Source organism: Schistocerca nitens, chromosome 10 (genome assembly GCF_023898315.1).
Source record: "Schistocerca nitens isolate TAMUIC-IGC-003100 chromosome 10, iqSchNite1.1, whole genome shotgun sequence".
Classification (NCBI taxonomy): Eukaryota; Metazoa; Arthropoda; class Insecta; order Orthoptera; family Acrididae; genus Schistocerca; species Schistocerca nitens.
Window position 1 is genome coordinate 111,535,497 of NC_064623.1, and position 23,838 is coordinate 111,559,334.

The following is a 23,838-nucleotide window of genomic DNA, read 5'->3' on the forward strand; positions in this document are numbered from 1 at the left end:
GTGCACGGCCAGCACATCTTGGCACAGTGTTACACCGTCTGGGTTATCTGGATACTTCCCACTAGCACCAACCTATCAGAACTCCGGAGATGGGAACTTGCCCTTCAATATATCCTCTCATCCCGTCATCCACCAGGCCTCAACCTCCGCTAATTTCAAGTTGCCGGCACTCATACCTCACCTGTCATTCAACAACATCTTTGCCTCTGCACTTCCGCCTCGACTGACATCTCTGCCCAAACTCTTTGTCTTTAAATATGTCTCCTTGTGTCTGTATATGTGTGGATGGATGTGTGTGTGTGTGTGTGTGCGCGAGTGTATATCCGTCCTTTTTTCCCCCCTAAGGTAAGTCTTTCCGCTCCCGGGATTGGAATGACTCCTTACCCCCTCCCTTAAAATCCACATCCTTTCGGCTTTCCCTCTCCTTCCCTCTTTCCTGATGAAGCAACCGTTGGTTGCAAAAGCTTGAATTTTGTGTGTATGTTTGTGTGTCTATAGACCTGCCAGCGCTTTTGTTTGTTAAGTCACATCATCTTTGTTTTTATATATATAAAAATAGAAATAAACATTCCATATGGGAAAAATATATTGTGTCTACCTACCAGCGCTTTCCCGTTTGGTAAGTCATGGAATCTTATTATATATATATATATATATATATATATATATATATATATATATATATATATATATAAAAACAAAGACGATGTAACTTACCAAACGAAAGTGTTAGTATGTTGATAGAGACACTAACAAACACAAACACACACACACAAAATTCAAGCTTTCGCAACCCACGGTTGCTTCATCAGGAAAGAGGGAAGGAGAGGGAAAGATGAAAGGGTGTGGGTTTTAAGGGAGAGGGTAAGGAGTCATTCCAATCCCGGGAGTGGAAAGACTTACCTTAGGGGGAAAAAGGGACAAGTGAGTTTCGCAACCCACATCCGTCCACATCAAACCCACCAACAAGCAACAGTACCTCCATTATGACAGCTGCCACCCATTCCATATCAAACAGTCCCTTCCCTACAGCCTAGGTCTTCATCGCAAACAAATCTGCTCCAGTCCTGAATCCCTGAACCATTACACCAACCACCTGAAAACAGCTTTCGCATCCCTCAACTACCCTCCCAACCTGGTACAGAAGCAAATAACCAGAGCCACTTCCTCAACCCCTCAAACCCAGAACCTTCCACAGAAGAACCCCAAAAGTGCCCCACTTGTGACAGGATACTTTCCGGGACTGGATTAGACTCTGAATGTGGCTATCCAGCAGGGATACGACTTCCTCAAATCCTGCCCTGAAATGAGAGCCATCCTTCATTAAATCCTCCCCACTCCACCAAGAGTGTCTTTCCGCCGTCCACCTAACCTTCGTAACCTCTTAGTTCATCCCTATGAAATCCCCAAACCACCTTCCCTACCCTCTGGCTCCTACCCTTGTAACCGCCCCCGGTGTAAAACCTGTCCCATGCACCCTCCCACCACCACCTACTCCAGTCCTGTAACCCGGAAGGTGTACATGATCAAAGGCAGAGCCACGTGTGAAAGCACCCACGTGATTTACCAACTGACCTGCCTACACTGTGATGCTTTCTATGTGGGAATGACCACCAACAAACTGTCCATTCGCATGAATGGACACAGGAAGACTGTGTTTGTTGGTAATGAGGATTACCCTGTGGCTAAACATGCCTTGGTGCACGGCCAGCACATCTTGGCACAGTGTTACACCGTCTGGGTTATCTGGATACTTCCCACTAGCACCAACCTATCAGAACTCCGGAGATGGGAACTTGCCCTTCAATATATGCTCTCATCCCGTTATCCACCAGGCCTCAACCTCCGCTAATTTCAAGTTGCCGGCACTCATACCTCACCTGTCATTCAACAACATCTTTGCCTCTGCACTTCCGCTTCGACTGACATCTCTGCCCAAACTCTTTGTCTTTAAATATGTCTGCTTGTGTCTGTATATGTGTGGATGGATGTGTGTGTGTGTGCGCGAGTGTATATCCGTCCTTTTTTCCCCCTAAAGTAAGTCTTTCCGCTCCCGGGATTGGAATGACTCCTTACCCCCTCCCTTAAAATCCACATCCTTTCGTCTTTCCCTCTCCTTCCCTCTTTCCTGATGAAACAACCGTTGGTTGCGAAAGCTTGAAATTCTGTGTGTGTGTTTGTGTGTTTTTTGTTGTGTCTATCTACCAGCACTTTCCCATTTGGTAAGTCATGGAATCTTTGTTTTTCATATATATATAAAGGTCAGAATCTGACTTGGTGTACTTCTATGGCATTTTTATACTATAGTACCACAGATGAATTTTACATCATGTCCATGCTCCATTCCATCACACGACTCATTTTACTTATTTACACAATACTAAATAACATTTTTATAATTTCATTTTAAGATCACATAGGGAGTTTCCTTTTCAGTATAAACTAAATTTTGGAGTGTGAAAAATCATATGTAAAATGTTACCAATATGCATGTGTCCCATTCCATCACCAGAATGGCCTATGCACTACTTTGAAAACTGTTGTTCTAAGAAATTAACTGTTGGAAACAGATTAAATGCACCTAAAATCTAGATTACAAATGAAATCAGGATTTCATGGAAAGATATAAGAAGACCTTTTTACATCAATGGAAAAAGATGGTGACAGGGATAATAAATTACAAAATGTATTGTAAAATTCTAAGCAGAGTCATCAGAGCACAAAATTTATGTACTTTCAAGATAAAAATAGCTTCTCCCAGCACCAAGATTAAAAAATATTTGAAACATAGTAAACATTAGATGGGAAAAAGGAATCAAGAAAATGAGGGAATTTCTTTAGAAGCAGATAGCGAACTGTTCAAAGATAGCCCTAAAATTGCTTAACATCTAATACAAGCATTCCAAAATAAGCTTGACAAAATGACAGGAAACAGCATGTATCAATTCCATGTCAATTGCTTAACAACAGGCACACAGAATTTGAAGCAATTACTAATAGTGCATAGAAGGTTTGAGTTTTAGTTTTTATGTTTTTGGTATACATAAGTGATCTTCCACTTCCAGTTTCAGAAGATACATATTTTATATTTTTTGCAGATGATAAAAGAATAGGAAAAAAATAGTATCAGTTGCTTTATGGAAAAGGCATCTAATGAAATATTTGAAAACTTCAAGAGCTGGTTCATGGCAAATGGATTTTCATTGAATTTTGACAAGACTCAGTAGTACAGTCCAGTACATCTCACAGAACTTGATAAACTATAGAAATATTTTTGAAATTGTGAAATACAAGACAAAGTGTTAAGAGTTTTGGACTACAGATAGTTCATATCCTCAACTGCAAAATCAACTGCCTAGAATTAATGAAGTGCCTAGAGCTGACTATGTTTGCATCAAGCATGATTATTACTATAGGCAATTAAAAAATGAATAAATTAGTTTGTTCTGTGTATTTCCTCTCACTACTGATTTATGGAGTGATCTGGGAAAACATGATGTATAGAAGCAAAATTTTCAGAATACAGTAGGATGTTGTAAGAATTATGTCTGGTGTTAATTCTAAAACATCCTGCAGAGACTACTTCACAATACATATATTTGTCAATATCCTTTGTCATTAAGAATATTTCTCTTTTCATAAAAAAAATAGTGAAAAGCCTGAATATAGCCTTAGGGCCAAAAAAACCAACTTTAAAAATATGTTAAGGGATTAGTATTAAACCAGAAAGGGGACAGATATGTGGTACTCATGTGAGGAACAGCTTACCAGAGCACATTAAATGTTGTGTAGTGATGTGGTCTAGTTTATGACCAAATTAAAGACCTTTCAGTTGGGCAGCTCTTTCTACTCCACTAGAAGTTATGTGCACAGAAACTCTTACATTTAATGTTTCAAGTTGGTTTAGTATTATAAGTAGCACTACAGCACATTAATGTAATGTCATTTCAATGTATTTCACTTAAATGAGGTTAAGTACACTTCCCTGACTTCTTTTCACACCCCAGAGACCACTCACTGTGGGATCCATGAAATAGTACTAATGTGATGAAATGTAAAAAGAGTAACAACTCAGATCAGTCAACTCATATAAATACCAGAGTGTAACAGTTTGTGGTGATATCAAATGGAAGGATCACTTAGGCTCACTCATGGGTAAAGCTGGTGGCAGACTCCAAGTTACTGCGAAAATTTAATCTGTCTGCCAAGAAGACTACTCAGGACACTTTTCACCCATCTTAGAATATCGCCTAAGTATTTGGGACCCATTTCAAATACTACTAATGGGATATTTAATGTACACAAATATGGGTAGCACAAAGGGTCACAGATATGTTTCAGTCATGTGAGACCATAATGGCACTAAAGAAACATGAAGTGGGAGATATTTGAAGATAAAAGCCTACCTACAAAGTTTCAAAAACCAGTGTTAGTGAGGAATCTAAAAACTTGCTAAAACTTTCCATGCATTGACCTTATGGGGACCACAAGGACAAGAATAGACTAATTACAATGTGCACAGAAGCATTTAAAGTCATTTTTCTAACATTCGATACATGAGTGGACTAGGGAGGAGTGTTAATATGTGATAAATAGAAAATACCATTTGTCATACACTTCACAGTAATAGGCAGTGTGTGCATGTTGATGTCAATGTAGAAGTTCTTGGGTTATTTAAGCTTGCTTCAGTCCATTTAAAATTTTAATATTTGTCCTGTCTTACATTCTTCATATTACTCTTACAAAATACTGTAAAAGACCCTCATTGAGAAAGACCTGAAAAATAATTTGATTCTTTTACCTTCAATATGCAATGATTTTTTGCCATGTTTATATCCAATCTCAAAAATTGCTGTAATACGCATACGAAAATATTCATATGTGTCTTCCTGACAGTAAAATGATATAGACAAATCTCACAGAAAAAGTACTCTGTGTTAAGCACATTGTAACTAGTAGGTAACTATTATTAAATGGTTGCATTAGTATGTTTGGTGAAAAAACCATTTTTCAGCACTTGGAAACTGCTGTAGAGATATTAAAATTTTTGGCTTGTAAGTGAGATTCAACACTTCTGCAAATTATCAGTGCAATGGATTGGGCCTGGCACACACACATGGTGAGGAGAATGATTGACAACCATTGAAATTGCATTGGACAGCAGTATGATGCATATTTTGTTGGATATTCAAAGATGTAGGAACCAAGTACTGCAACTGATTCCAAAAGAACTCTTTAGGAGATTTGCAATAACTTTATAAATGGTTCTCAAAGTTTATTGCTGCCAATGGAGATTACGTTGAAGGCAAACATGTGCATTTTGATTGTGTTCCCCATTATTTATACATGTGCAGAATATTTCAGCTGGATATAGATATTTTTCTAGTTTCATTTCAAGTTGAGTCATCAAACAAACTTGTGTTTTCAAGTCATCATTATAAGTATCTAATGGCAGTTATTTCTTATGTATTTCTACATTCAACAAATGTATAGGAAACCATATTACTAGATATTTGTGTGTTAATATTTAAACATTAATTAGAGATGAGCTCTAAAAACTGAATTTCTCAAAGCAAATGACTCTATTGTTCATTTATTACTTTTTTACAATGTAGGTACATGTAAGCGTGAATTGCTTATATAAAATAGACATGTTTGATACAGAATTACATTTTTGGTCTCGTGTAATATTACATCATCACTAATCTAAATATTTAGACAAAAACTTGCTATCTTTTAATCTTCATCTGGTCACATTTTCTTTGATGCATCTTTCTCCGTATTTCAAGACACCAAATTTTTCTCTGTCCATGTACTCACTGTATAATAAAGGACACTATCCATCAAGTTTTTGTAATACTTTGTCAATTCTGGCAAATGATTCCTGGAAAAACAACAACAAAATTAAAATGTGTGTAGCACTAATGTTAAATTTAAAGACTTCTGTTTCCTTTTTTTGTCTCTTTATATGACTAAAAGCTCAACATATATGATCACTTTTGTTCATTACTGAACTCAAATTTCATTAGACTTATTTGCTATTATCTTCTATGAATACCTATATCACTGCTATTCCCTTCTATTGTAGCAAAAAGTATAGTGAATATTATATATTAGGCTTAAAAATATTAGAGAATTATAAAGATTTGTTATCAGAAAAGACCCGAATTATATATATAAAAACACAGATGATGTGACTTACCGAACGAAAATGCTGGCAGGTCGATAGACACACAAACATACACGCTGAAATTCAAGCTTTCGCAACCAATAGAAGCTTGTCATACTCATCTCCAAAAGTTCATATAGTTTTCAGAGCGAGCTTGTACATATTTTTCTGATCAATTTTGTGTGGTACATAGGGCATTTTGTTATCTTCAAAAGGAACAAAATAACACAAGCTCAGACCTGCAAGTTCTGATCTGCAGTTGATGTATCTTGAATGATTGTCCAGGGATCAGCCCTGCCATACATAACATATCCTCTTTTTTCCTTCATATTACTTTGTTCATAGCATATTTAATTGCTGTGTGGTGTGTGACAGCAACTCTCCCTGAAACCTTGCTGCTAGCAGAAAATTATCTGTTTCTAGAAGCCTCCAATTTCAACACCTTTCTTCATAGAATTGGCTCCTCCTAGCCCCTACACTAGATGCTTGCCTGAATTGTCATCATTCAACTACATCTACAAAAAGGAATACATCATGATTCATGGAAAATAAAGGTTAAGTTTTCTGTGCTTGGCACAGTATCTTCCCACAGACTGGCACGTACAATGCTTGTGTAGAAGACAGTAATACAATGCTAGATAAACTTTGATCATCAGGCAGAATTGGCAATAAGACCAAAGAGTTTTGACATTCTTGCCACTTTCACAGCTGAAAATTGCACTGGGTGTTTCATCAAAATTCCTCAATTGAGCAACAGGGCTATATAAAGAATGTAGAATGAAATAATTTGAAATGTATTTCATAAGATTTAGAAATGATTGTACGAATTGGGTTGTGTGCACAAGGGCACATAATTCTGCAATTTTGTTTTATATTATTTCTTTACATATCATCTCTTCTGTGACTGCTGCAGTGTCTTTATATGAGATCTGTTCAAACAGCGATGGAACATTCGTAGTTTCATGCCAATGGTGAGTTGAAGCAAAGTGCAATTGGCATCCCTGCATTGCCTGTGTTTAACGTGCAGTTGCTAGAAGTTTTATTGGCGTACGTCTGTTATTTTTCAGTGCTGTATTGCGTAGAACACTTTGTTGCACAGCTTGCAAATTTTGAGATGGCAGAGTTAGAGGAGCAATGCATCTACATTAAATTTTGTGTGAAACTCAAGTAAACCTTTACTGAGACTCACCAAATGATGCAGGAAGCCAATGGTGATGAGTGCTTTAGCCATAATTATTACTACAAATGGCTCACAAGTTTTAAAAATGGCTAGATGGAAGTTAAAGGTGATCCTTAGTCAGGACACCCTACGATGACTACCAATGCTGTTTCTGTCAGGTATGTCAATGAAATTGTGCATTCGAATTGAAGACGGATGTTCTGAGAGATTGCAGAAGAATGTAACATTTCAGTTGGATCATGTAATGCAATCCTGATCACCATCTTGGAATGCATCCTCTTACCACCAAGTTCGTCCCAGGGCTCATGAGTCAAAATCAGAATGACCTTCACCTCACAATAAGTGAAGAGCTTTTGGATTGCGCAAATGAAAATGAGATGTTCCACTAGAGAATCTTAACCGATGACCTGGCCCTGCAGATATTTTTTTTTATTTCTGAAGTTGAAAGCCTCATTGAAAAGATGATTTGCAACAATAGACAAGATAAAAGAAAATTCACAGAAGATGCAATGTGTAATCCAGCAAGAGGTGTACCGAGACTGCTTCCAGAAGTGGAAAAGGCATTGTGACTGGTGTATCAATTGTGGAGGAGAGTATTTCAAAGGAGGTCATGTATAATAATTAAAAGGTAAGCATAGAAAAATTTTGTGGACAAAGTTCCAGAATTTTTTGAACAGAGCTCATACGTTTACAGAGAACACTGCTTTGTGTAATGTTGTTGCTTTCCTGGCTGTGATATGCAATTACCATTTAACTCCTACTGTTTCTACAATATCTATTTATTAGTCTGTAGAGAGTTTTTAAGCTGCATAAAGTATTGACTCCTGTTACATATACATAATATGTTGTATCTGTTTAAATACAAGTCACATAAGAAAGCACATAATTACATAAACAATGATAGAGGGAAAGACACATTTTGTTTGATCATAGATTAAGTTATCAGTGATCACATGATTGGATCATACCTCCTGAGCCACAGGAAGCTTTTGAAAGTCAGGAACAGCAAGGACACTCACTGCACATATGCCTTAAGTTCAAGATAATACATTGTTTCTGTGTATGTACAACTGCTTGTCATTCAAGCACGTTCTGCCTTTTGTCATAATGTTAAGGTCTTCTGTAACAGTTACTGTGTATGAACATTTGGTTTTCATTTGCCCAAAGTGGGTGTTTTGCATTGCAGTACTATCATGGATTAATAGGATAGACTTCAGCATTCCTGAAAGTAATTGCAGTGTTTGTGATACATATAGTGCTTTGCAAAATGTAAGTGTTTGGAGAAATGCAAGGCATACATTTCATGTATGGTGAGACACTGGTAATACGCATGAAGCTTGACACCTGTACTGCACTCAGTACAGAAACAGGCATCAACCATAGCCTTGCATATTTCAATCGTTTTACCATTTTACCATGTTGGGAGATGGGTCCCATACATCCAGTGCATTTTGTGGCCCACCAACAGGGTGCTCAGAGTCAATGTGGAAGAGGAGGCACTTGCACATGTGGAAGAAAAGCCATCAGCAAATATATGTACCACCACTCATCTCATGGATACATCTCAAAATAATGTGTACCATTTCCTACGTGACAACAAGTTACACCCCTATAATGAATAGTGAGTCCATGGTTTTATGTGTGGAGGATTTATGAGAGAGGTCAGTTTTGTGAATACATTATGAGAAAGAGGCCAATTTTCTACGCAACATGCTGTTCATGTACAGTTCACTAGGGATGGTTTCTTTAGTTGTCTTAACTGACCCATCTTTTTTAAACTTGGGCTGACATTACCTGTAATTGTGTCATTAGACTAGACCCCCATGTTTCAATGGCGTGAGGTATAAGGTCTCCATTGAACAAGTTCCTCCACAGCTATTAGAGGCTGTAGTCAGGTGTGGATGCAAGTAGAAGGAACATATGCACTCTTTTCTGTGCAAGTGTGTGATAAATTCAATGGCACATACCCTTTGCAGAAGTGGAGATGTTTGCCAATGGCATGGCAAACTTGCTATCCTAATCTGATGTTTCTCTGTTTTCTTTTTATTGGGGGGGGGGGGGGGAGGGGCATGCCAGAATTTTCTACGAAGATATTATGCTTGTTTCAATGTGGTGGTTGACATTTCCATCACCCTCTGTAGCATACAGCAATGTTGAGCAAACAGCACATTATCTTTACTGAACATAAGGTGTGTGTGCATTGATTGCCCTTGTTTTTCCTACATTGAAAAACTTTCACAGGCTCAGGATTACTTCTGAGATCATGAGCTCCTATTACAGAGTTGTTGTCTTTCACTCAACTCCTCCATCAGCTCCTGAAGTTTGTATGTGACCTTTTGAATTACCTTGTATTCTTCATAATTGCTATACACATTCTCTTAGGAAGAATGGAGAAAGAAGCTATTTATTTAGAGCTAAATTAATAATAATGAATTCACAAATTCATCAACAGTAAAGAAAGCCAGAATTCTATTGCCTTTCTGATTACTAATTTTCAGCAGTCTGATCTGACTCGGTAAAATGGACACTGGAAACTGATTGTCAACAAGAGACACTTTCCTGTTTACTGTCAAAATTTTGATGCAACCAAAACAAGCATTATTAAGAAGCCAGCCTCTAAAACATAAGATATGGGTTGCAACACAGACTAGGTGAATATATCACACTCTTAAAATTTATAAATGGGTAGAGATTGCTTCACTGTGAAATGGAACTTGTATGTGTGTGTGTGTTCAGATTTCTATTTTTATAAATAGTCCATTTGTCACAGGTGTTGTGTATACTAAGAAAACAGTCAAACCAGTCCTTACCTCATAGCCTTTAGCCATCATCCCCTTTATCAAGCAGCCAACAGTCATGGGACCACACTCACAGTAGCCATTGCAGCCAGTAACTGGAACAATAAGAGGTGAGGTGTTACTTAAATTGTCTTTCAACTAAACACGTCTCACGTACAAAATCACACACGAGGAAAGTACTGAGGAATAAAATGTGTCAAATTGTATGATACAGGATGCAGCAAACAATTTTCATTGGTCTTTTGATTTGTTTGCAACTCCCCACATGTTTCTGATACAAGCTAATGCCTTCACTTTTCTTTTATTATTGGACTCCATATCACTTATGTTTTTTTTTTTTAATCCCATTCAGCCTCTTGCTTGGCCTTTCTTCATATTTAATGCTCCTTCTAGAATGTTTATAAAGAAATGGTTATGGTGTAGTATGTATCCAGACCAATCACACCACCATTATTTCATTTTTGTCTTGAATGTTCTTGCCTCATCATATCTTTAGCTGACTTCCTGGTTGTTTCTTTGTGTGTGCATGTGATGGAGGCGGGGGGGGGGGGGGGAGAAGAAGGGGGGTTAAAATTGCAGAGGGAGAACACTGTTGGGTGAAGGGGGGAATGAGGGGGGAGGAATGGGGGTTAAAATTGCAGAGGGAGACCAAGGCAGGATCAGAGGGATGATTTAGGTTGCAGTAGTTATGGAAACACGATGATGCTTGCACAACATAGACGGGTATGGAGAGCTGCAGCAAATCAGCTTTCGGTCAGAGAACAGCTGCGGCAGCACAAGCAGCAACATCAACAGCAGCAGCAGCAGCAGCAACAACAACAACAACAACAACAACAACAACAACAACAACAACAGCAGCAGCAGCAGCAGCAGCAACAACAACAACAACAACAACAACAACAACCTACTATAAAATAAAATTGTACAAACTGCAACTCTGTTGAAGTCATGACTATGACTAATGAAAAATCGCCTCTGAGTAATAGAAGTACAACTTTATTTTACAAGAAACGATGTGTTTGAAACCTTACCTGTTTTGCCACAGTCATCTGCCACTGCCAAAGCAGCACTCTTTTCATCAGGCTTGTCCTTAAGGTGTTCACAGTTGCTTATCATTTGTTTAGTGCTAGCAGCATCATACTGTCCATCTGCAGAGAGCTGTTGTGGCAGAGAATGGGTATGAGTCAAGGAAGACATATGATGCCAGATAGCAATAGTGAGGAAATTAGTTACTATTTATGCAGAAGGGAGAAAACTTGTGAAGTTAGTCTTATGTGGTCAAACAGGACACTGTGTAATGCACATGATGCATCTTCAGCAGTCACACCGGGCATTTCAAATTCAATGTAATGAACAGTGATTCGTTTGTCTTGTAACATAAACTTACTATCATCTGATCATGGTACACCAAACACACCAAAAATTATATTTTTTCCCGAAAATAGTAATTTCTTTAACATAAGATTGATGTCTAGTGGTGACCGGCTTAAATTATATAGAACTCTTTCACTGAGTAGTAATATTTCTGTATCAGATAATCATGTACATTCTCACACAATAGAGCTAGAATCATGCTGAGAATGTCTTTATCTTTTAGTATGCTGATAATTTCTATTTCCACATGCAGGGCAGTCTGTGCATGTAATTTTAATCAAGAGACTGGAAGCATAAAGTAATCTTTATTCCTTGTGTTGTGGGAATGTCAAAGTATTCTTTTCCATGAGCAATAATTCTCATTTACCATATAAAAATATTACTACCTCACAGATGAATAGGGAGGGGATGTGAAAAGTTCCAGGTTTTTAAATAATTGATGATATGATTAAATTTTGATGTGAAGAACACATTTCTGACAACTTTTTTCCAGAGTTTCAGTATAAGTGGTATGTTACTAGGATTTCCCTAGTAGATTAGTATCTAGAATAATATGTAGAATGTAATTATTAAAAATGTCACTCACGCTCATCTTAATTTCTTCTAAATACCAAATAATCTATTGTTATATGCAGACTGAAACCAACACTACACATGAAGAAATATAAAAAAAGAATAAACTATTTTCATAATTTAGTAGCTTCAGAAATCACAATATTGATTAATATTTGTCATAATGACAGGTCTTCCAGTCCAGTGCAAAATAATTAAGAGAAGTTACATTATGTTCTATACAGTGTCCCAGGAGAAATGTTCATTTCTGGGAATTCTGTAAATCACCAAATGTAACAATTTTTATGGACTTAAATGAAACACTAAAAGTTTGAAGATGATAAAATATATTTTTCCACAATTCACATTTAAGGTCAGCAATAATATCTGTACTTACAAATGTCATATCCAGTGTCATACAGCCAATAAAGCACTGAAAGAGAAAATGATGTACATTAGTTACAACAGTTTTCTAAAGTTCATTTCGCATCCATCAGTTACATATCTCTATTGAATTAAGTGTGCAAGATGAAAGTTAATGGCCCCAAGGTTTGGAAAGATGACTCTGGGTGGGGGCATGGTGTGCTGATCCCATGCCTCCCCCTACCAAATAACCGCTGCTGACAGAGTGATGTAGTGGCCAGTCAATATCATGTTGTCCTCTTTAAATGTTTCACAATGTTCAGTTTAGTATGAGTGGATTACTGATTTGTTTTGTCATTTGTTGCTCTAGCACAAATGGAATGAAACTATAAGCGTTACAAACACATATGTTACAAAAGGGCAACTATTAACTGTAGGCCCATTGTTTTATCACCCGTGCCCTACAAATAGATGAAGTTGGCTGGTGTGTTGTCTGTATCCTCGCATACTCTTGACACTGTCAATCTCGGAATACTGAATTTCCTAAAAATTACTGAGATGAAATGTGTTGTGTGTACTCCAACTACTATACCATGTTCAAAATCTGTTAATTTCCATTGTGTGGCCATAATCACATCAGAAACTGTTTCACATTAATCAGCTGAATAGAAATGTCAGCTCGGCCAGTGCAATGTCCTTTTATATCTTATATACATGATACTACTGCCATCTCAAAATGTGCATGCTGCTATCCCATGACATTTGTAACCTTAGCGTACTTACCTTGTATGTTAAAATGTAGTTGAAAATGAAGCATATATGGGGCCTTCATATGATAGCAAAAGGTCAGTGATTGAATATAGCAGAATGAGAACTGTAAACATGATGAAGATTTCCAAGTGTAATAAGGGGTAACTGGTACAGTTAAACATAACCTTCATCATTATATACATTGTAACACAAATCGTTTGGAGAACCCTTTACATCATGCATATTTTTTTAATGGCCTTCAAAACACATTCTATACAGTAAATGTTAATGAAATCTGTTTACCTTCTCTTCATTGGTGAAGGGTTGTCTGTTAGCCTTGATTCCATCCAAACTATCTGTAACACACAGCAATAATTATTATATTAGTCAATGAACAATTTATAAATATTCTATAGTTCAAGTTACATAGTGCACTGAAAGTTTCAATTCTACAAACAACTGTGAATATAGCAATCTGGAGAAATCAACTGCCTTGTAACACTCCTTACTTAAGTCAGTATTGCTGAAGCATGCAGATATTTTTTTCCATTCAGGCTAATTAAAAATAAAATTGTATCATTTCAAACTCAGTCTTTGCCAAATTAAGTATGGGAGCTCTGTTGTTTACTGTTATTCAGATGTAACTGATTTACTAGGATTTTTTTGTTTAGACAAATTGTGAAATATTCAAAGATAAGTTGGTTCTAGATGGTGGTAATTGGACACCTCATAAAGATAGTGATTCAACCTTCAAAAAGTGCGCTATGATTCATAATTTCATCTGCTATTTAACATTTTAGAAACTGTTGTTAAAGTAACAAAGTATGTTAATGGCTTCACAAATATTCTTGCAGGTCACAAATTATGCTATTCCAAAAGACATGGGCTACATGAGGAAAAAACAGGTTGTGGAAGGAGTCAGCTAATCATAAGTCTTATGTAAAAGCCTGAATTGCAGTGTCCTAATTCAGCGTGAACCACATAATATGAGAGTGCTGAGCTTAACTTGAAGAGTGTTAAGTCATTTCTTTCTAAGTAGATTATTGGTCTGGATGTTAAAGAAGGATGTGCCTAACAAATTTCAGTGACTGATCTTAGCCTTTCTATCTTGCTAAATGCAATTCTGTAAATGAGCACATAAATATTTCAAAACTTGAAGTTCAGTTTCTGTCCTTGCCTAGATTTTTTGAAGTTCTAAATCTACAACAGTTTGGAAGAATTACAGGAATCTTCTAATTTTGCACTCAAACATGTAACTGCTCATTATGGAATATGCTTTGTTGGCTGACCTCGGAACCAATATCCTGCTGCTTCAATAACCTCCCCATCATCATCCATGTACTGTTTCGTGCAGGGTTCTCCTTTCACTGGGCAATTCCACATAGACGGTTCTCAGCTGCTCTATGTGGTCTTCTGTAAGGCAGTGAGGAGCCCATAGGGGACACCCCTCTGAGTGCCCCAACTGTTGGAAAAGCATTTCAGCACTACCGACAGAGAGGTCCAGTTGAGCAGCAAGGTGTTTGGTTGTGATACATCCAGCACCTTGGCAGAGGTGGCAACAACACAGCAGGCATCACAGCTGTGTGAGACCAGCCAGCACATGGGAGATGAGATAGGTACTCACAACTTTGTTGTGCTGTCACGCCTAATGACTCACTGTGCTTTTGTGTACTGACAGGTATGCATATACATTCTGTAAGCGCCTGCGAATATCTGTTATGCTCTAGTTTTCTGCCAAAAGAAACTCAATGACAGCTCTCTAGAGCTTGGAATGCAACTCCATTACAGACGCCATTTTGACGGCTATTTGTAGCACTGACACCTACCGCAACTTCATGAATCTATAGGGCCAGAAGCGGAAATATTCCATGATGTCCCACAAGAAATTTCACATCTTTTCAATCGAAATTGGCACAGAAAAAAGATGGATTGCATTACTTACTGAACGCCCCTGTATAATCACCAGTGTAACTTACCTAGGTTTTCAGATGCCTTGCACTTTTCTACAGCTTGTTTCAGCTTCGCAGGGTCTGCCTGTAACAGAAAATAGATTACTTGAGCTTTGGCTCAATATTTCAGCAGCGGACTTCAAAACGACTTGTTGAGTCCATGCCATGTCGAGTTGCTGCAATATGCCGGGCAAAAGGAGGTCCGGCATGATATTAGGGGGTGCCCCATGACTTCTGTTACTTCAGTATATACTAAACACAATAACATTAAAATTAATCATTTGTGTCTATGTTAACAAATAAAACTGGGCAAGGACATTCTCATTTCTTTCGAGCTTTTTTGCGATTTTGACTCAAGCACACTGGACAATAAATTTGTTACCTGAGGAGAAACCATGTAAATACCGCGTAACGTCGCCTCTAGGCGTGACAAAGTCCTCTTTTCAGTAAGAAAAAGAGTGCACAAGTTTCTTCAGGTATGCCATGTTCAGCTGAAGCCGCGCATTGACTGTTAGATCCCAGAAGCTACCTAATTGCATGGTTGTCGACTGCAGTGAATTGCCTGCTTGTCCAAACAGTGACAGACTGATACTATGGGATTAACATCAGGTGAGTTAGCGACCAATTCAGCGTGCAATAGAGTGCCTGAGTGTCCACAAAACCAGGAACATATGCGCAAAGTCGTTACAACACAGCTGTTGCCATTTTGGAAATGAGAGTATCCACAGAATACTCATCATGAGTTTGTAGAAGGAGGGCGACACTTGGTGTGAAAAATACCATCAAAACACCAGTGACCCATCTGAAGCCTAAACTACACCCTACACAAATTTAATGTTAAATGCGTCAGTTGGTTACCAGTGGACTTGATACACCTCATTTGAAAAAAAAAAAAAAGAATACTGCAACTCATTGAACCACACTACACGCCTCCAGCCAGTTGCTGCCCAGTTCCTGTTGTTTGAAAACTGAAGACATGCCACTGTGACCAATGGCCTTTTGTTAGATATCTTGAAATGTCCATTACACGCATTTCCCTTCGTATCACTTGGTCTAAAACTGGGGTAGAGGGACCTATACCCATTTATAACAGCAATTTCTATTGAGTTTAGAACCGATTATCTTTTACAACGAGTGGTACTCTTCTCTGGACCCTTTCAGTTAGGATCTTTCTACAATCACTGTTGTCACGCCGTGATACATGGCTGTCAGTGGTACACCATTCCTTGTAGTCACGCTGGGCAGTCCACACTGATGCATCAACAAATCAGGCAGGTTCGGTCATGGTACAGTGATGGGCACATTCAAACACAATAGCTCATTTCCACCTGGGCCCACGTTACCTGCGCTTATCCCATACAATCCACTATCACATACACATCACTACATCCTCGTGCAGGTAGCTTCTTTCATAGTGTAGTCATGGGGACACTCAAACACAATAGCTCATTCTATTCTGTCACGTTTCCACCTAGATCCACCTTAACTGTGCTGATCCCATACAACCAACTGCCACATACACATCACTTCACCGCCAGGCAGAACCATACCAAGATAATCTTGTGTCCTTGGCAGTACTGGTAAAGTTGCCCATCCCCTCTCCCAACCCCTTTGACCCCATGAGACTAGCTTTCAGCAAGCAGCTTTCTCTATGCAGCATTAAGAAATCTTGCTATTGCTGAAACTTTCTCAAGATACTGCAGTCAATGACATTGTCATAAATTCTATTCCCTTGTTTGGATAGGAATCTCATACTTCATATTTTGAGAAATCTTCAAAATATCTAACTGTGGGAACTGCGTCAATGCCTTTATTAGATTATTCACCTGGAACTTGAACCTAGCAATTGCGTTCAATAGTTCCAATGTATCAGTATCTCCGCTACATTTGCCACAAAAATCGGCTGTATATTTTAGGATGTGCAATACAGAGCACTCATGTAAGATGTTTCCCAAATGGAAATGTAAGTGACATGAAACGGTATGATTATGTGAGTTGTTTGACATTTCAGTTGAGTGACAGAGCAGGCACCACTGTTTATGATACAACATGCGTAAATATCATATTTTGATGGCGGTACCGTCGTCAGTCACAACTGGGCACAGGGATAATTCACTGGCGAAGGTTGAAAATTTGTGTCAGGCCGAGACCCGAACTTGGATTTGCTGCTTAACTCTAGTAGTCATCTTAAGCCGATTAGGCTATCTGAGTACACTTACTGTCTGATCCAAATTCTCAACCTATCACACACTATGAAGCAGTTTCCCTGTCCCTTGCTGGCCGTTGTGGCCAAGCGGTTCTAGGCGCTTCAGTCTGGAACCGCACGGCTGCTACGGTCACAGGTTCGAATCCTGCCTCAGGAATGGATGTGTGTGATGTCATTAGGTTAGGTTTAAGTAGGTCTAGGTTCTAGGGGACTGATGAACTCAGATGTTAAGTCCCATAGTGCTCAGAGCCATTTGAACCATTTGAACCCTGTCCCTTTACCTCATTTTGCTTGCAGTGTTTGCTGCATTGCCGCAAGAGGTTATCAAAACAACCAAGCTTACAGATGTCAGATATAAAACGTGGGGCAGAATGGACTCCCTGATTTGATGACTGAATTGTAAAAAAACCAATAAAGATAATTAAAAAAGATTTTTACCTCTGAAAGCTGCATTTAATACCATTTTATTTTCATTAGGTTTAGAAAATTATATCATCCAGATGACGACCTTGGCGAACGATGCACATAATGAGTTGTTCAAAAAAGTTTTCCAAAACTCTTCTCAGTGTATCTTGTGTTATTCCAATGACATCTGTAATTGCCCTCTTAAGAGATTCCAAGAACCTAGGTCGAACTTCTTCTCTGAGGTATCCCCAAAGAAAAACATCACAGGGGCTCCAATCTGGACAGCTAGAGAGCCACGAAACATCCCCTCATAACATCAGGCGGCTGGGAAACTGTTCTTGCTGAATTTGGCGTGAACGATGGTCAGTGTGAGCTGTGGCACCATCCTGTTGAAACCAAAAGACTTCTGTGTGATATTCTTCACCACACTCTTCCAATTTTGGTGAGAAAAAATTTCTTCAGCACCTAACAATACAGTAGCCGACAGTTCACAGCAACAGTTGCACCTCGAGATTCAAAAATGCTTATTTACTGAGCCAGATAGGCGAAAATGCATTTCATTGCTAGACCACAGAATAGTTTTGGGTTACACAGATGCTTAGATTGTACTGCAAGCATCTGTATGTTTCACCCAGTCTTCTGGACCAAGTTTTTGAGCAACCATCAACTTGTAGCGGTGTAAGCGAATGTCAGGGTGTAAAATTCGCCTTACTGTTCTGGACGATATTCCAAGAGTAACAGCATGTTTCCACGCCGAGTGCAATAGAGACTGTTCAGTGGACACTCACACTGCCACGACGTTTTAAGGTGTCCTCACACTTTTAGGTCCATCAGGTGGTTTTCTACGAAGTTCATATTCTGTCGCCCTAACACAAATTATAGAACTCGAACAACGTCATTATATTCTCGCCCAGTGATCGACAGACGTTCACTGCCCCTGACATGATTAAAACGACAATGATATTTGCGAAAGTAACAAGCCAGTAGGGCTGTGAGAAAAAATCATTGTTATTTAATTGACAATGAGAGTATTTGGGGACGTAAGAGTGTGCCACAGCTCCACTTGACCCAGAATTACAACAAAATATCTAATACGTAAGTAAGATGTATGTCCAATTGTGTTACACGATGCTCTTGTGCAATGCAGCTGATGACCAATGGTAGTGCATACGTTTGTTTACACGAAGTTTCAACGAAGTTGAACACATTATAGCCGTCTGTAGACACTACAGCTCCCGTAACATTGTTACTGAGCCACGGAAGCCATACACTTGAAATATTTTTTTCCTTACACAGCAGACCGCGCGAATCAAACCTTACAAGGGAACCTCCCCATCGCACCCCCCTCAGATTTAATTCTAAGTTGACACAGTGGATAGACCTTGAAAAACTGAACACAGATCAATCGAGGAAACAGGAAGAAGTTGTGTGTAACTATGAAAAAATAAGCAAAATATACAAACTGAGTAGTCCATGTGGAACATAAGCAACATCAAAGAGGATGTGAGCTTAGGAGCGCCGTGGTCCTGCGGTTAGCGTGAGCAACTACTGAACGAAAGGTCCTTGGTTCAACTCTTCCCTCGAGTGGAAATTTTAATTTTTTGTTTTCAGTTTATTTCACAAACTCTTATGTTTTCATCACTTTTTTGGGAGTGATTATCACATCCACAAGAAAACCTAAATCGGGAAAGGTAGAAGAATCTTTTTACCCATTCGCCAAGTGTACAAGTTAGGTGGCTCGACAACATATTCCTGTCATGTGACGCACATGCCGTCACCAGTTCCGTATAGAATATATCAGACGTGTTTTCCTGTGGAGGAATCGGTTGACCTATGACTTTGCGATCAGATGTTTTCGGTTCCCATTGAAGAGGCACGTCCTTTCGTCGACTAATCGCACCGTTTTGTGGTGCGGTCGCAAAACACAGACACTAAACTTATTACAGTGAACAGAGACGTCAATGAACGAACGGACAGATCATAACTTTACGAAAATAAAGAAAGTAAAATAATTACTCGAGGGAAGACTTGAACCAAGGACCTCTCGTTCCGCAGCTGCTCACGCTAACCACGAGACCACGGCGCACCTGTGCTTACACCATCCTTAATGTTGCCTATCTCTCGCATGGACTACTCAGTTTGTATATTTTTGCTTATTTTTTCATAGTTCTACACAACTTCTTCCTGTTTTCTCGATTGATCTGTGTTCTGTTTTTCAAGGCCTATCCACTGTGCCAACTTATAACTAAATGTGAGGGGGGTGCGATGGGGAGGTTCCCTTGTTAGGAGCAGAGCAGGTATTGGCTGGAGGGGCAAGTAAATTACGTTTTCGTACCTCCAGCTTTATAGCGTGTTTCCTCCACCATAGGACCTCACTCCAGTCATAAGTCTGCAAGAATCGTAAGCTTTCGGTCAAATGGCATATTCGCGTCAGATCCTGCAATACCGTAAGCGAAATTGCAGCAACTGCCCCAGTGTTTCACGTGAGCGGGCTGAGTACGCGCAGCTGTGTGAAGCAAGCGCACTGTTGCCACGCAACCCGTGTTTGCGACATACGTCTGCTCGGTAATGGTCCTTCCTCTATGATGTTACTTGAGCAGAATGGCACTGAGATAACTGTGTGAGATTAAAGCTGTGAATCGAGGAAAGGCTTCTTCCTGTAGGCATAGATGAAACTACGGACCCAAGACAAATCACAGTTTCTTTCTTTGTTTCCTTTTTTCCCGTTCAGCAGCTTGTCCACCTATGCCTGCTCCTTTGACAGGGACTAGAACTGTTGATGGTTTTGAAAATATCGCGAATCCAATATATCGACACTTCAAGAAACCATTAATTACCCTCGAGATATCGGAAAAATTGTCAATATATCGACGGAAAAAATGTCGACATACTTTTAAAAATATCGGTTGGACATTGTAAATATAACGCCAGTTTTAGAGGTGTATATTTAAGTATTGATTTATTATTAGATATTTTATACACCAACAAGCTAGCAGCCTGCTTATCTCCCATAGGGCAAGAATTGAAAGGAAAACGATGTACGTTCGTGCTTGGAAGATAGCCACTTAGCTAACAATGGCAACTGTATGTAAGTGGCACAATAAAAAGGTGTCCTATGGGTCCGTGGTTTGGTTTCGTCACATACAGGAATTGTATGGAATACTTCATGTCGACTTCCCTGTTTTGTCATTTGTGCAAACGCCAGCGAAATAGCAATCATACTGTCAAAACGGCATGGTGAATCTAAACATTGCAGTTTCCGTTGGTTGCGCGGGGCGTCGATTACGTCATCATTTCCCCTCTCACCTCTCTGCCCACCACAAAGACCAAACTTGTCATTCAGATTATGGTTTCATCAAGTGCTTTTTAAAGAATCCAGATATTAAATCTTGTTATTCCATTCACATGCCACCACCTTGTGCAATCACGCTTCTTCTTTGTGCCACCTGTACTTCCCTCACACAGTCAAAGAGAATGACTGGACGTGGTTAACGCTCAAAAACTAGTAAGACACCTTCACACAGTGAAAGTAATATTATGTTCTACTAAAATTTCAAAAGAATGATTTCGAATATTTACTGCAACTTTCGAAAAAAATATATAATATAAAATAAAAACATCGACACTCCATATTCATACTTCGATATCGATATATCGGTGTAGTTAATATCGCCGAAATATCTAGGTATTGCTTGGAAGATATATCGATAAATCGTTATGTCGATATTTTATCAACAGTCCTAGTGGGGACCTAACTCGCCATACCAACGGTACATCCCTGCTTCCGTTACTTGCACATCGTGATTGATACGGGCCCAGTTTGAGGCGCAAGCGGCACAAGCAGCCACTTGCGGTGGCAAACTGAGACGAGCACCTCCAAGTGGAAGGTTTGTACACTGGGTTTGACACAAGCATTAAGGTGGTAGCGTTTTTGTTTTTCATGTTAGTATTCCGATTACTATGGGTTTATTTACTGGTCGTAATTTTTTATTTGTAGTTCACTGTTTTTATTTGAGTTTACATATTGTCACTTTATCATCTGGATATAACGAGTGGTAGAGACTTGAGTGTCAAGTGGAGAAATTGTAAAATTTCCGACATATTCTTCTGTTTCAGTTCAGTAGAGGGGAGACAGCAGTAGAGGTAGCCAGAAACATTTACACCGCATGTGGGGATAACGCCATTGTACTGAGCACGCCAAGAAAATAATTTTCTCGTTTTGAGGAGGACCTTTTTGACATTGGTAGCTCTCTACCTTCAGGAAAACCTTGGGGGTTTCATGAAGATAGTTTAAACACATTGATCCTCAATGATCCATGACAGTGTATGACTCGCCAGGTTAGCAGTGGGCGCTAATGCACTGCTTCCTGGACTCAGGTACGCGCGCTGGCCCTGGCGGATTACTGATGAGGGCTGGTGTGCCGCCCAGTCTGGATGTGGTTTTTAGGCAGTTTTCCACATCACACTAGGTGAATTCTGGGCTGGTCCCCACGCCCCACCTCAGTTGCACGACTCGCAGACATTTGCAAAAAACATTCGCACTGTTTTAGCTGGAGCCGCGAAAAGAAGAAAAGATGAAGAAGAAGACCTGCACACAACGCTGCCAGTGAAGATGAGGTGGCGGCCAGTGCCACCAAACAGAAGAGGCAGCTGCCACTGGTCTCCCTGAGCACCCTCCCCCCCCCTCCCTCCCTGCACTTAAGAGGCAGGAGGTGGTAGAGTGTCATGGTGAAGAGTTGGCCACAGTCTCTGGTGGCATGTGCTCCGAACTGCATTTTGCTGTATGGATCTCATTGTTGACACTTGCAAATAATGTGATAATTATAACCTTCTGCAGAAGATGCAGCTGGTTGCTTATTACTTTGTTACAGATTTCACTGTAAGTAGGCCTACAGTACTCGGATGTCTGACATGACCTTGACGAACGAACCCGACGAAAACGGCTAGGCGAGTTGAAAAGATCTTGTGTGAAGGAACGGAATTGGCCTCCGTAATGCCTTCCAAATGAACACTGATGAGCCATGGCGTTATGACCACTTGCTAATGACATGTTGACAGACCTTTGTATCGAAGTGAAGAAGTGATTGTACAAGGCATGGAACTGACAAGCCCTCGGTAGGTTTACAGAGGTATGTGGCACCAGGTACACGTCACGCAGTTCCTGCAAATGACGAACTGGTTGTTGGCGGAACCGAGCTGGCGACCGGACATCAACAGAGTTCACGATCACGCTCCCGAAACCACTGTTGCACAGTTCTGGTATTGTGTTATCCTGCTGGAAGACGCCCTCAGTGTCGGGGAAGACGTCGAGCGTGAAGTGATAATGATGAAATTTGTCATAAATAATCCATCACAAAATGAGATTTTCACTCTGCAGCAGAGTGTGCGCTGATATGAAACTTCCTGGCAGATTAAAACTGTGTGCCGGACCGAGACTCGAACTCGGGACCTTTCGTGGGCAAGTGCTCTACCGACTGAGCTACACAAGGACGACTCACACCCCGTCCTCATAGCTTTACTTCTGCCAGTACCTCGTCTCCTACCTTCCAAACTTAACAGAAGCTCTCCTGCGAACCTTGCACTTGCCCGCGAAAGGCAAAGGTCCCGAGTTCGAGTCTCGGTCCTGCACACAGTTTTAATCTGCCAGGAAGTTTCAATCCATCACAATTTAAAGAACAGTGAATCCATGCCTACGACACTAGAGGGAAAAATGACCTCAATTACCCGCTATTAAAACTGGGGCACAGAAAGGAGTTCAATATGCAACAACAAAAATTATTGACCATTTTCCCGATACCGTAAAATGTCTGACAGGCAGAAAAACAGATCCAATTTAAAATCGTTCCTCCTGTCTACTGGTAAAAATTGAAATGAGCGTTTGGCGTCAATGGCGGGGAGGCCTCTTGCGGGGCAGATCCGGCCGCCTTGATGCAGGTCGTATTACATTCGACGCCACATTGGGCGACCTGCGCGCCGGGTGGGGATGAAATGACGAAGACAGCACAACACCCAGTCTCTGAGCGGAGAAAATCCCCGACGCAGTCGGGAATCGAACCCGGGCCCGTGGGACGGCGATCCGTCACGCTGACTAC

At 39.8% G+C, this 23,838-nt stretch overlaps 1 protein-coding gene across 2 annotated transcripts in view; it reads right to left on the minus strand.

Moving 5' to 3' along the window:
* Positions 1-5,577: 5,577 nt before the first annotated feature.
* The window catches only part of LOC126210543 (uncharacterized), a 29,050-nt gene continuing 10,789 nt past the window's right edge, over positions 5,578-23,838 (minus strand). The window contains exons 2-7 of one of the 2 annotated variants that reach the window (XM_049939796.1): positions 15,163-15,220; positions 13,490-13,542; positions 12,471-12,506; positions 11,179-11,305; positions 10,160-10,242; positions 5,578-5,884 (exon numbers count right to left, since the gene is read on the minus strand). In XM_049939796.1, coding sequence (XP_049795753.1) covers positions 5,837-5,884; positions 10,160-10,242; positions 11,179-11,305; positions 12,471-12,506; positions 13,490-13,542; positions 15,163-15,220 — 405 coding nt within the window. In that variant the 3' untranslated portion in view covers positions 5,578-5,836. The remainder of the gene's footprint in view (positions 5,885-10,159; positions 10,243-11,178; positions 11,306-12,470; positions 12,507-13,489; positions 13,543-15,162; positions 15,221-23,838) is intronic. The other variant, XM_049939797.1, reaches the window with a different exon arrangement.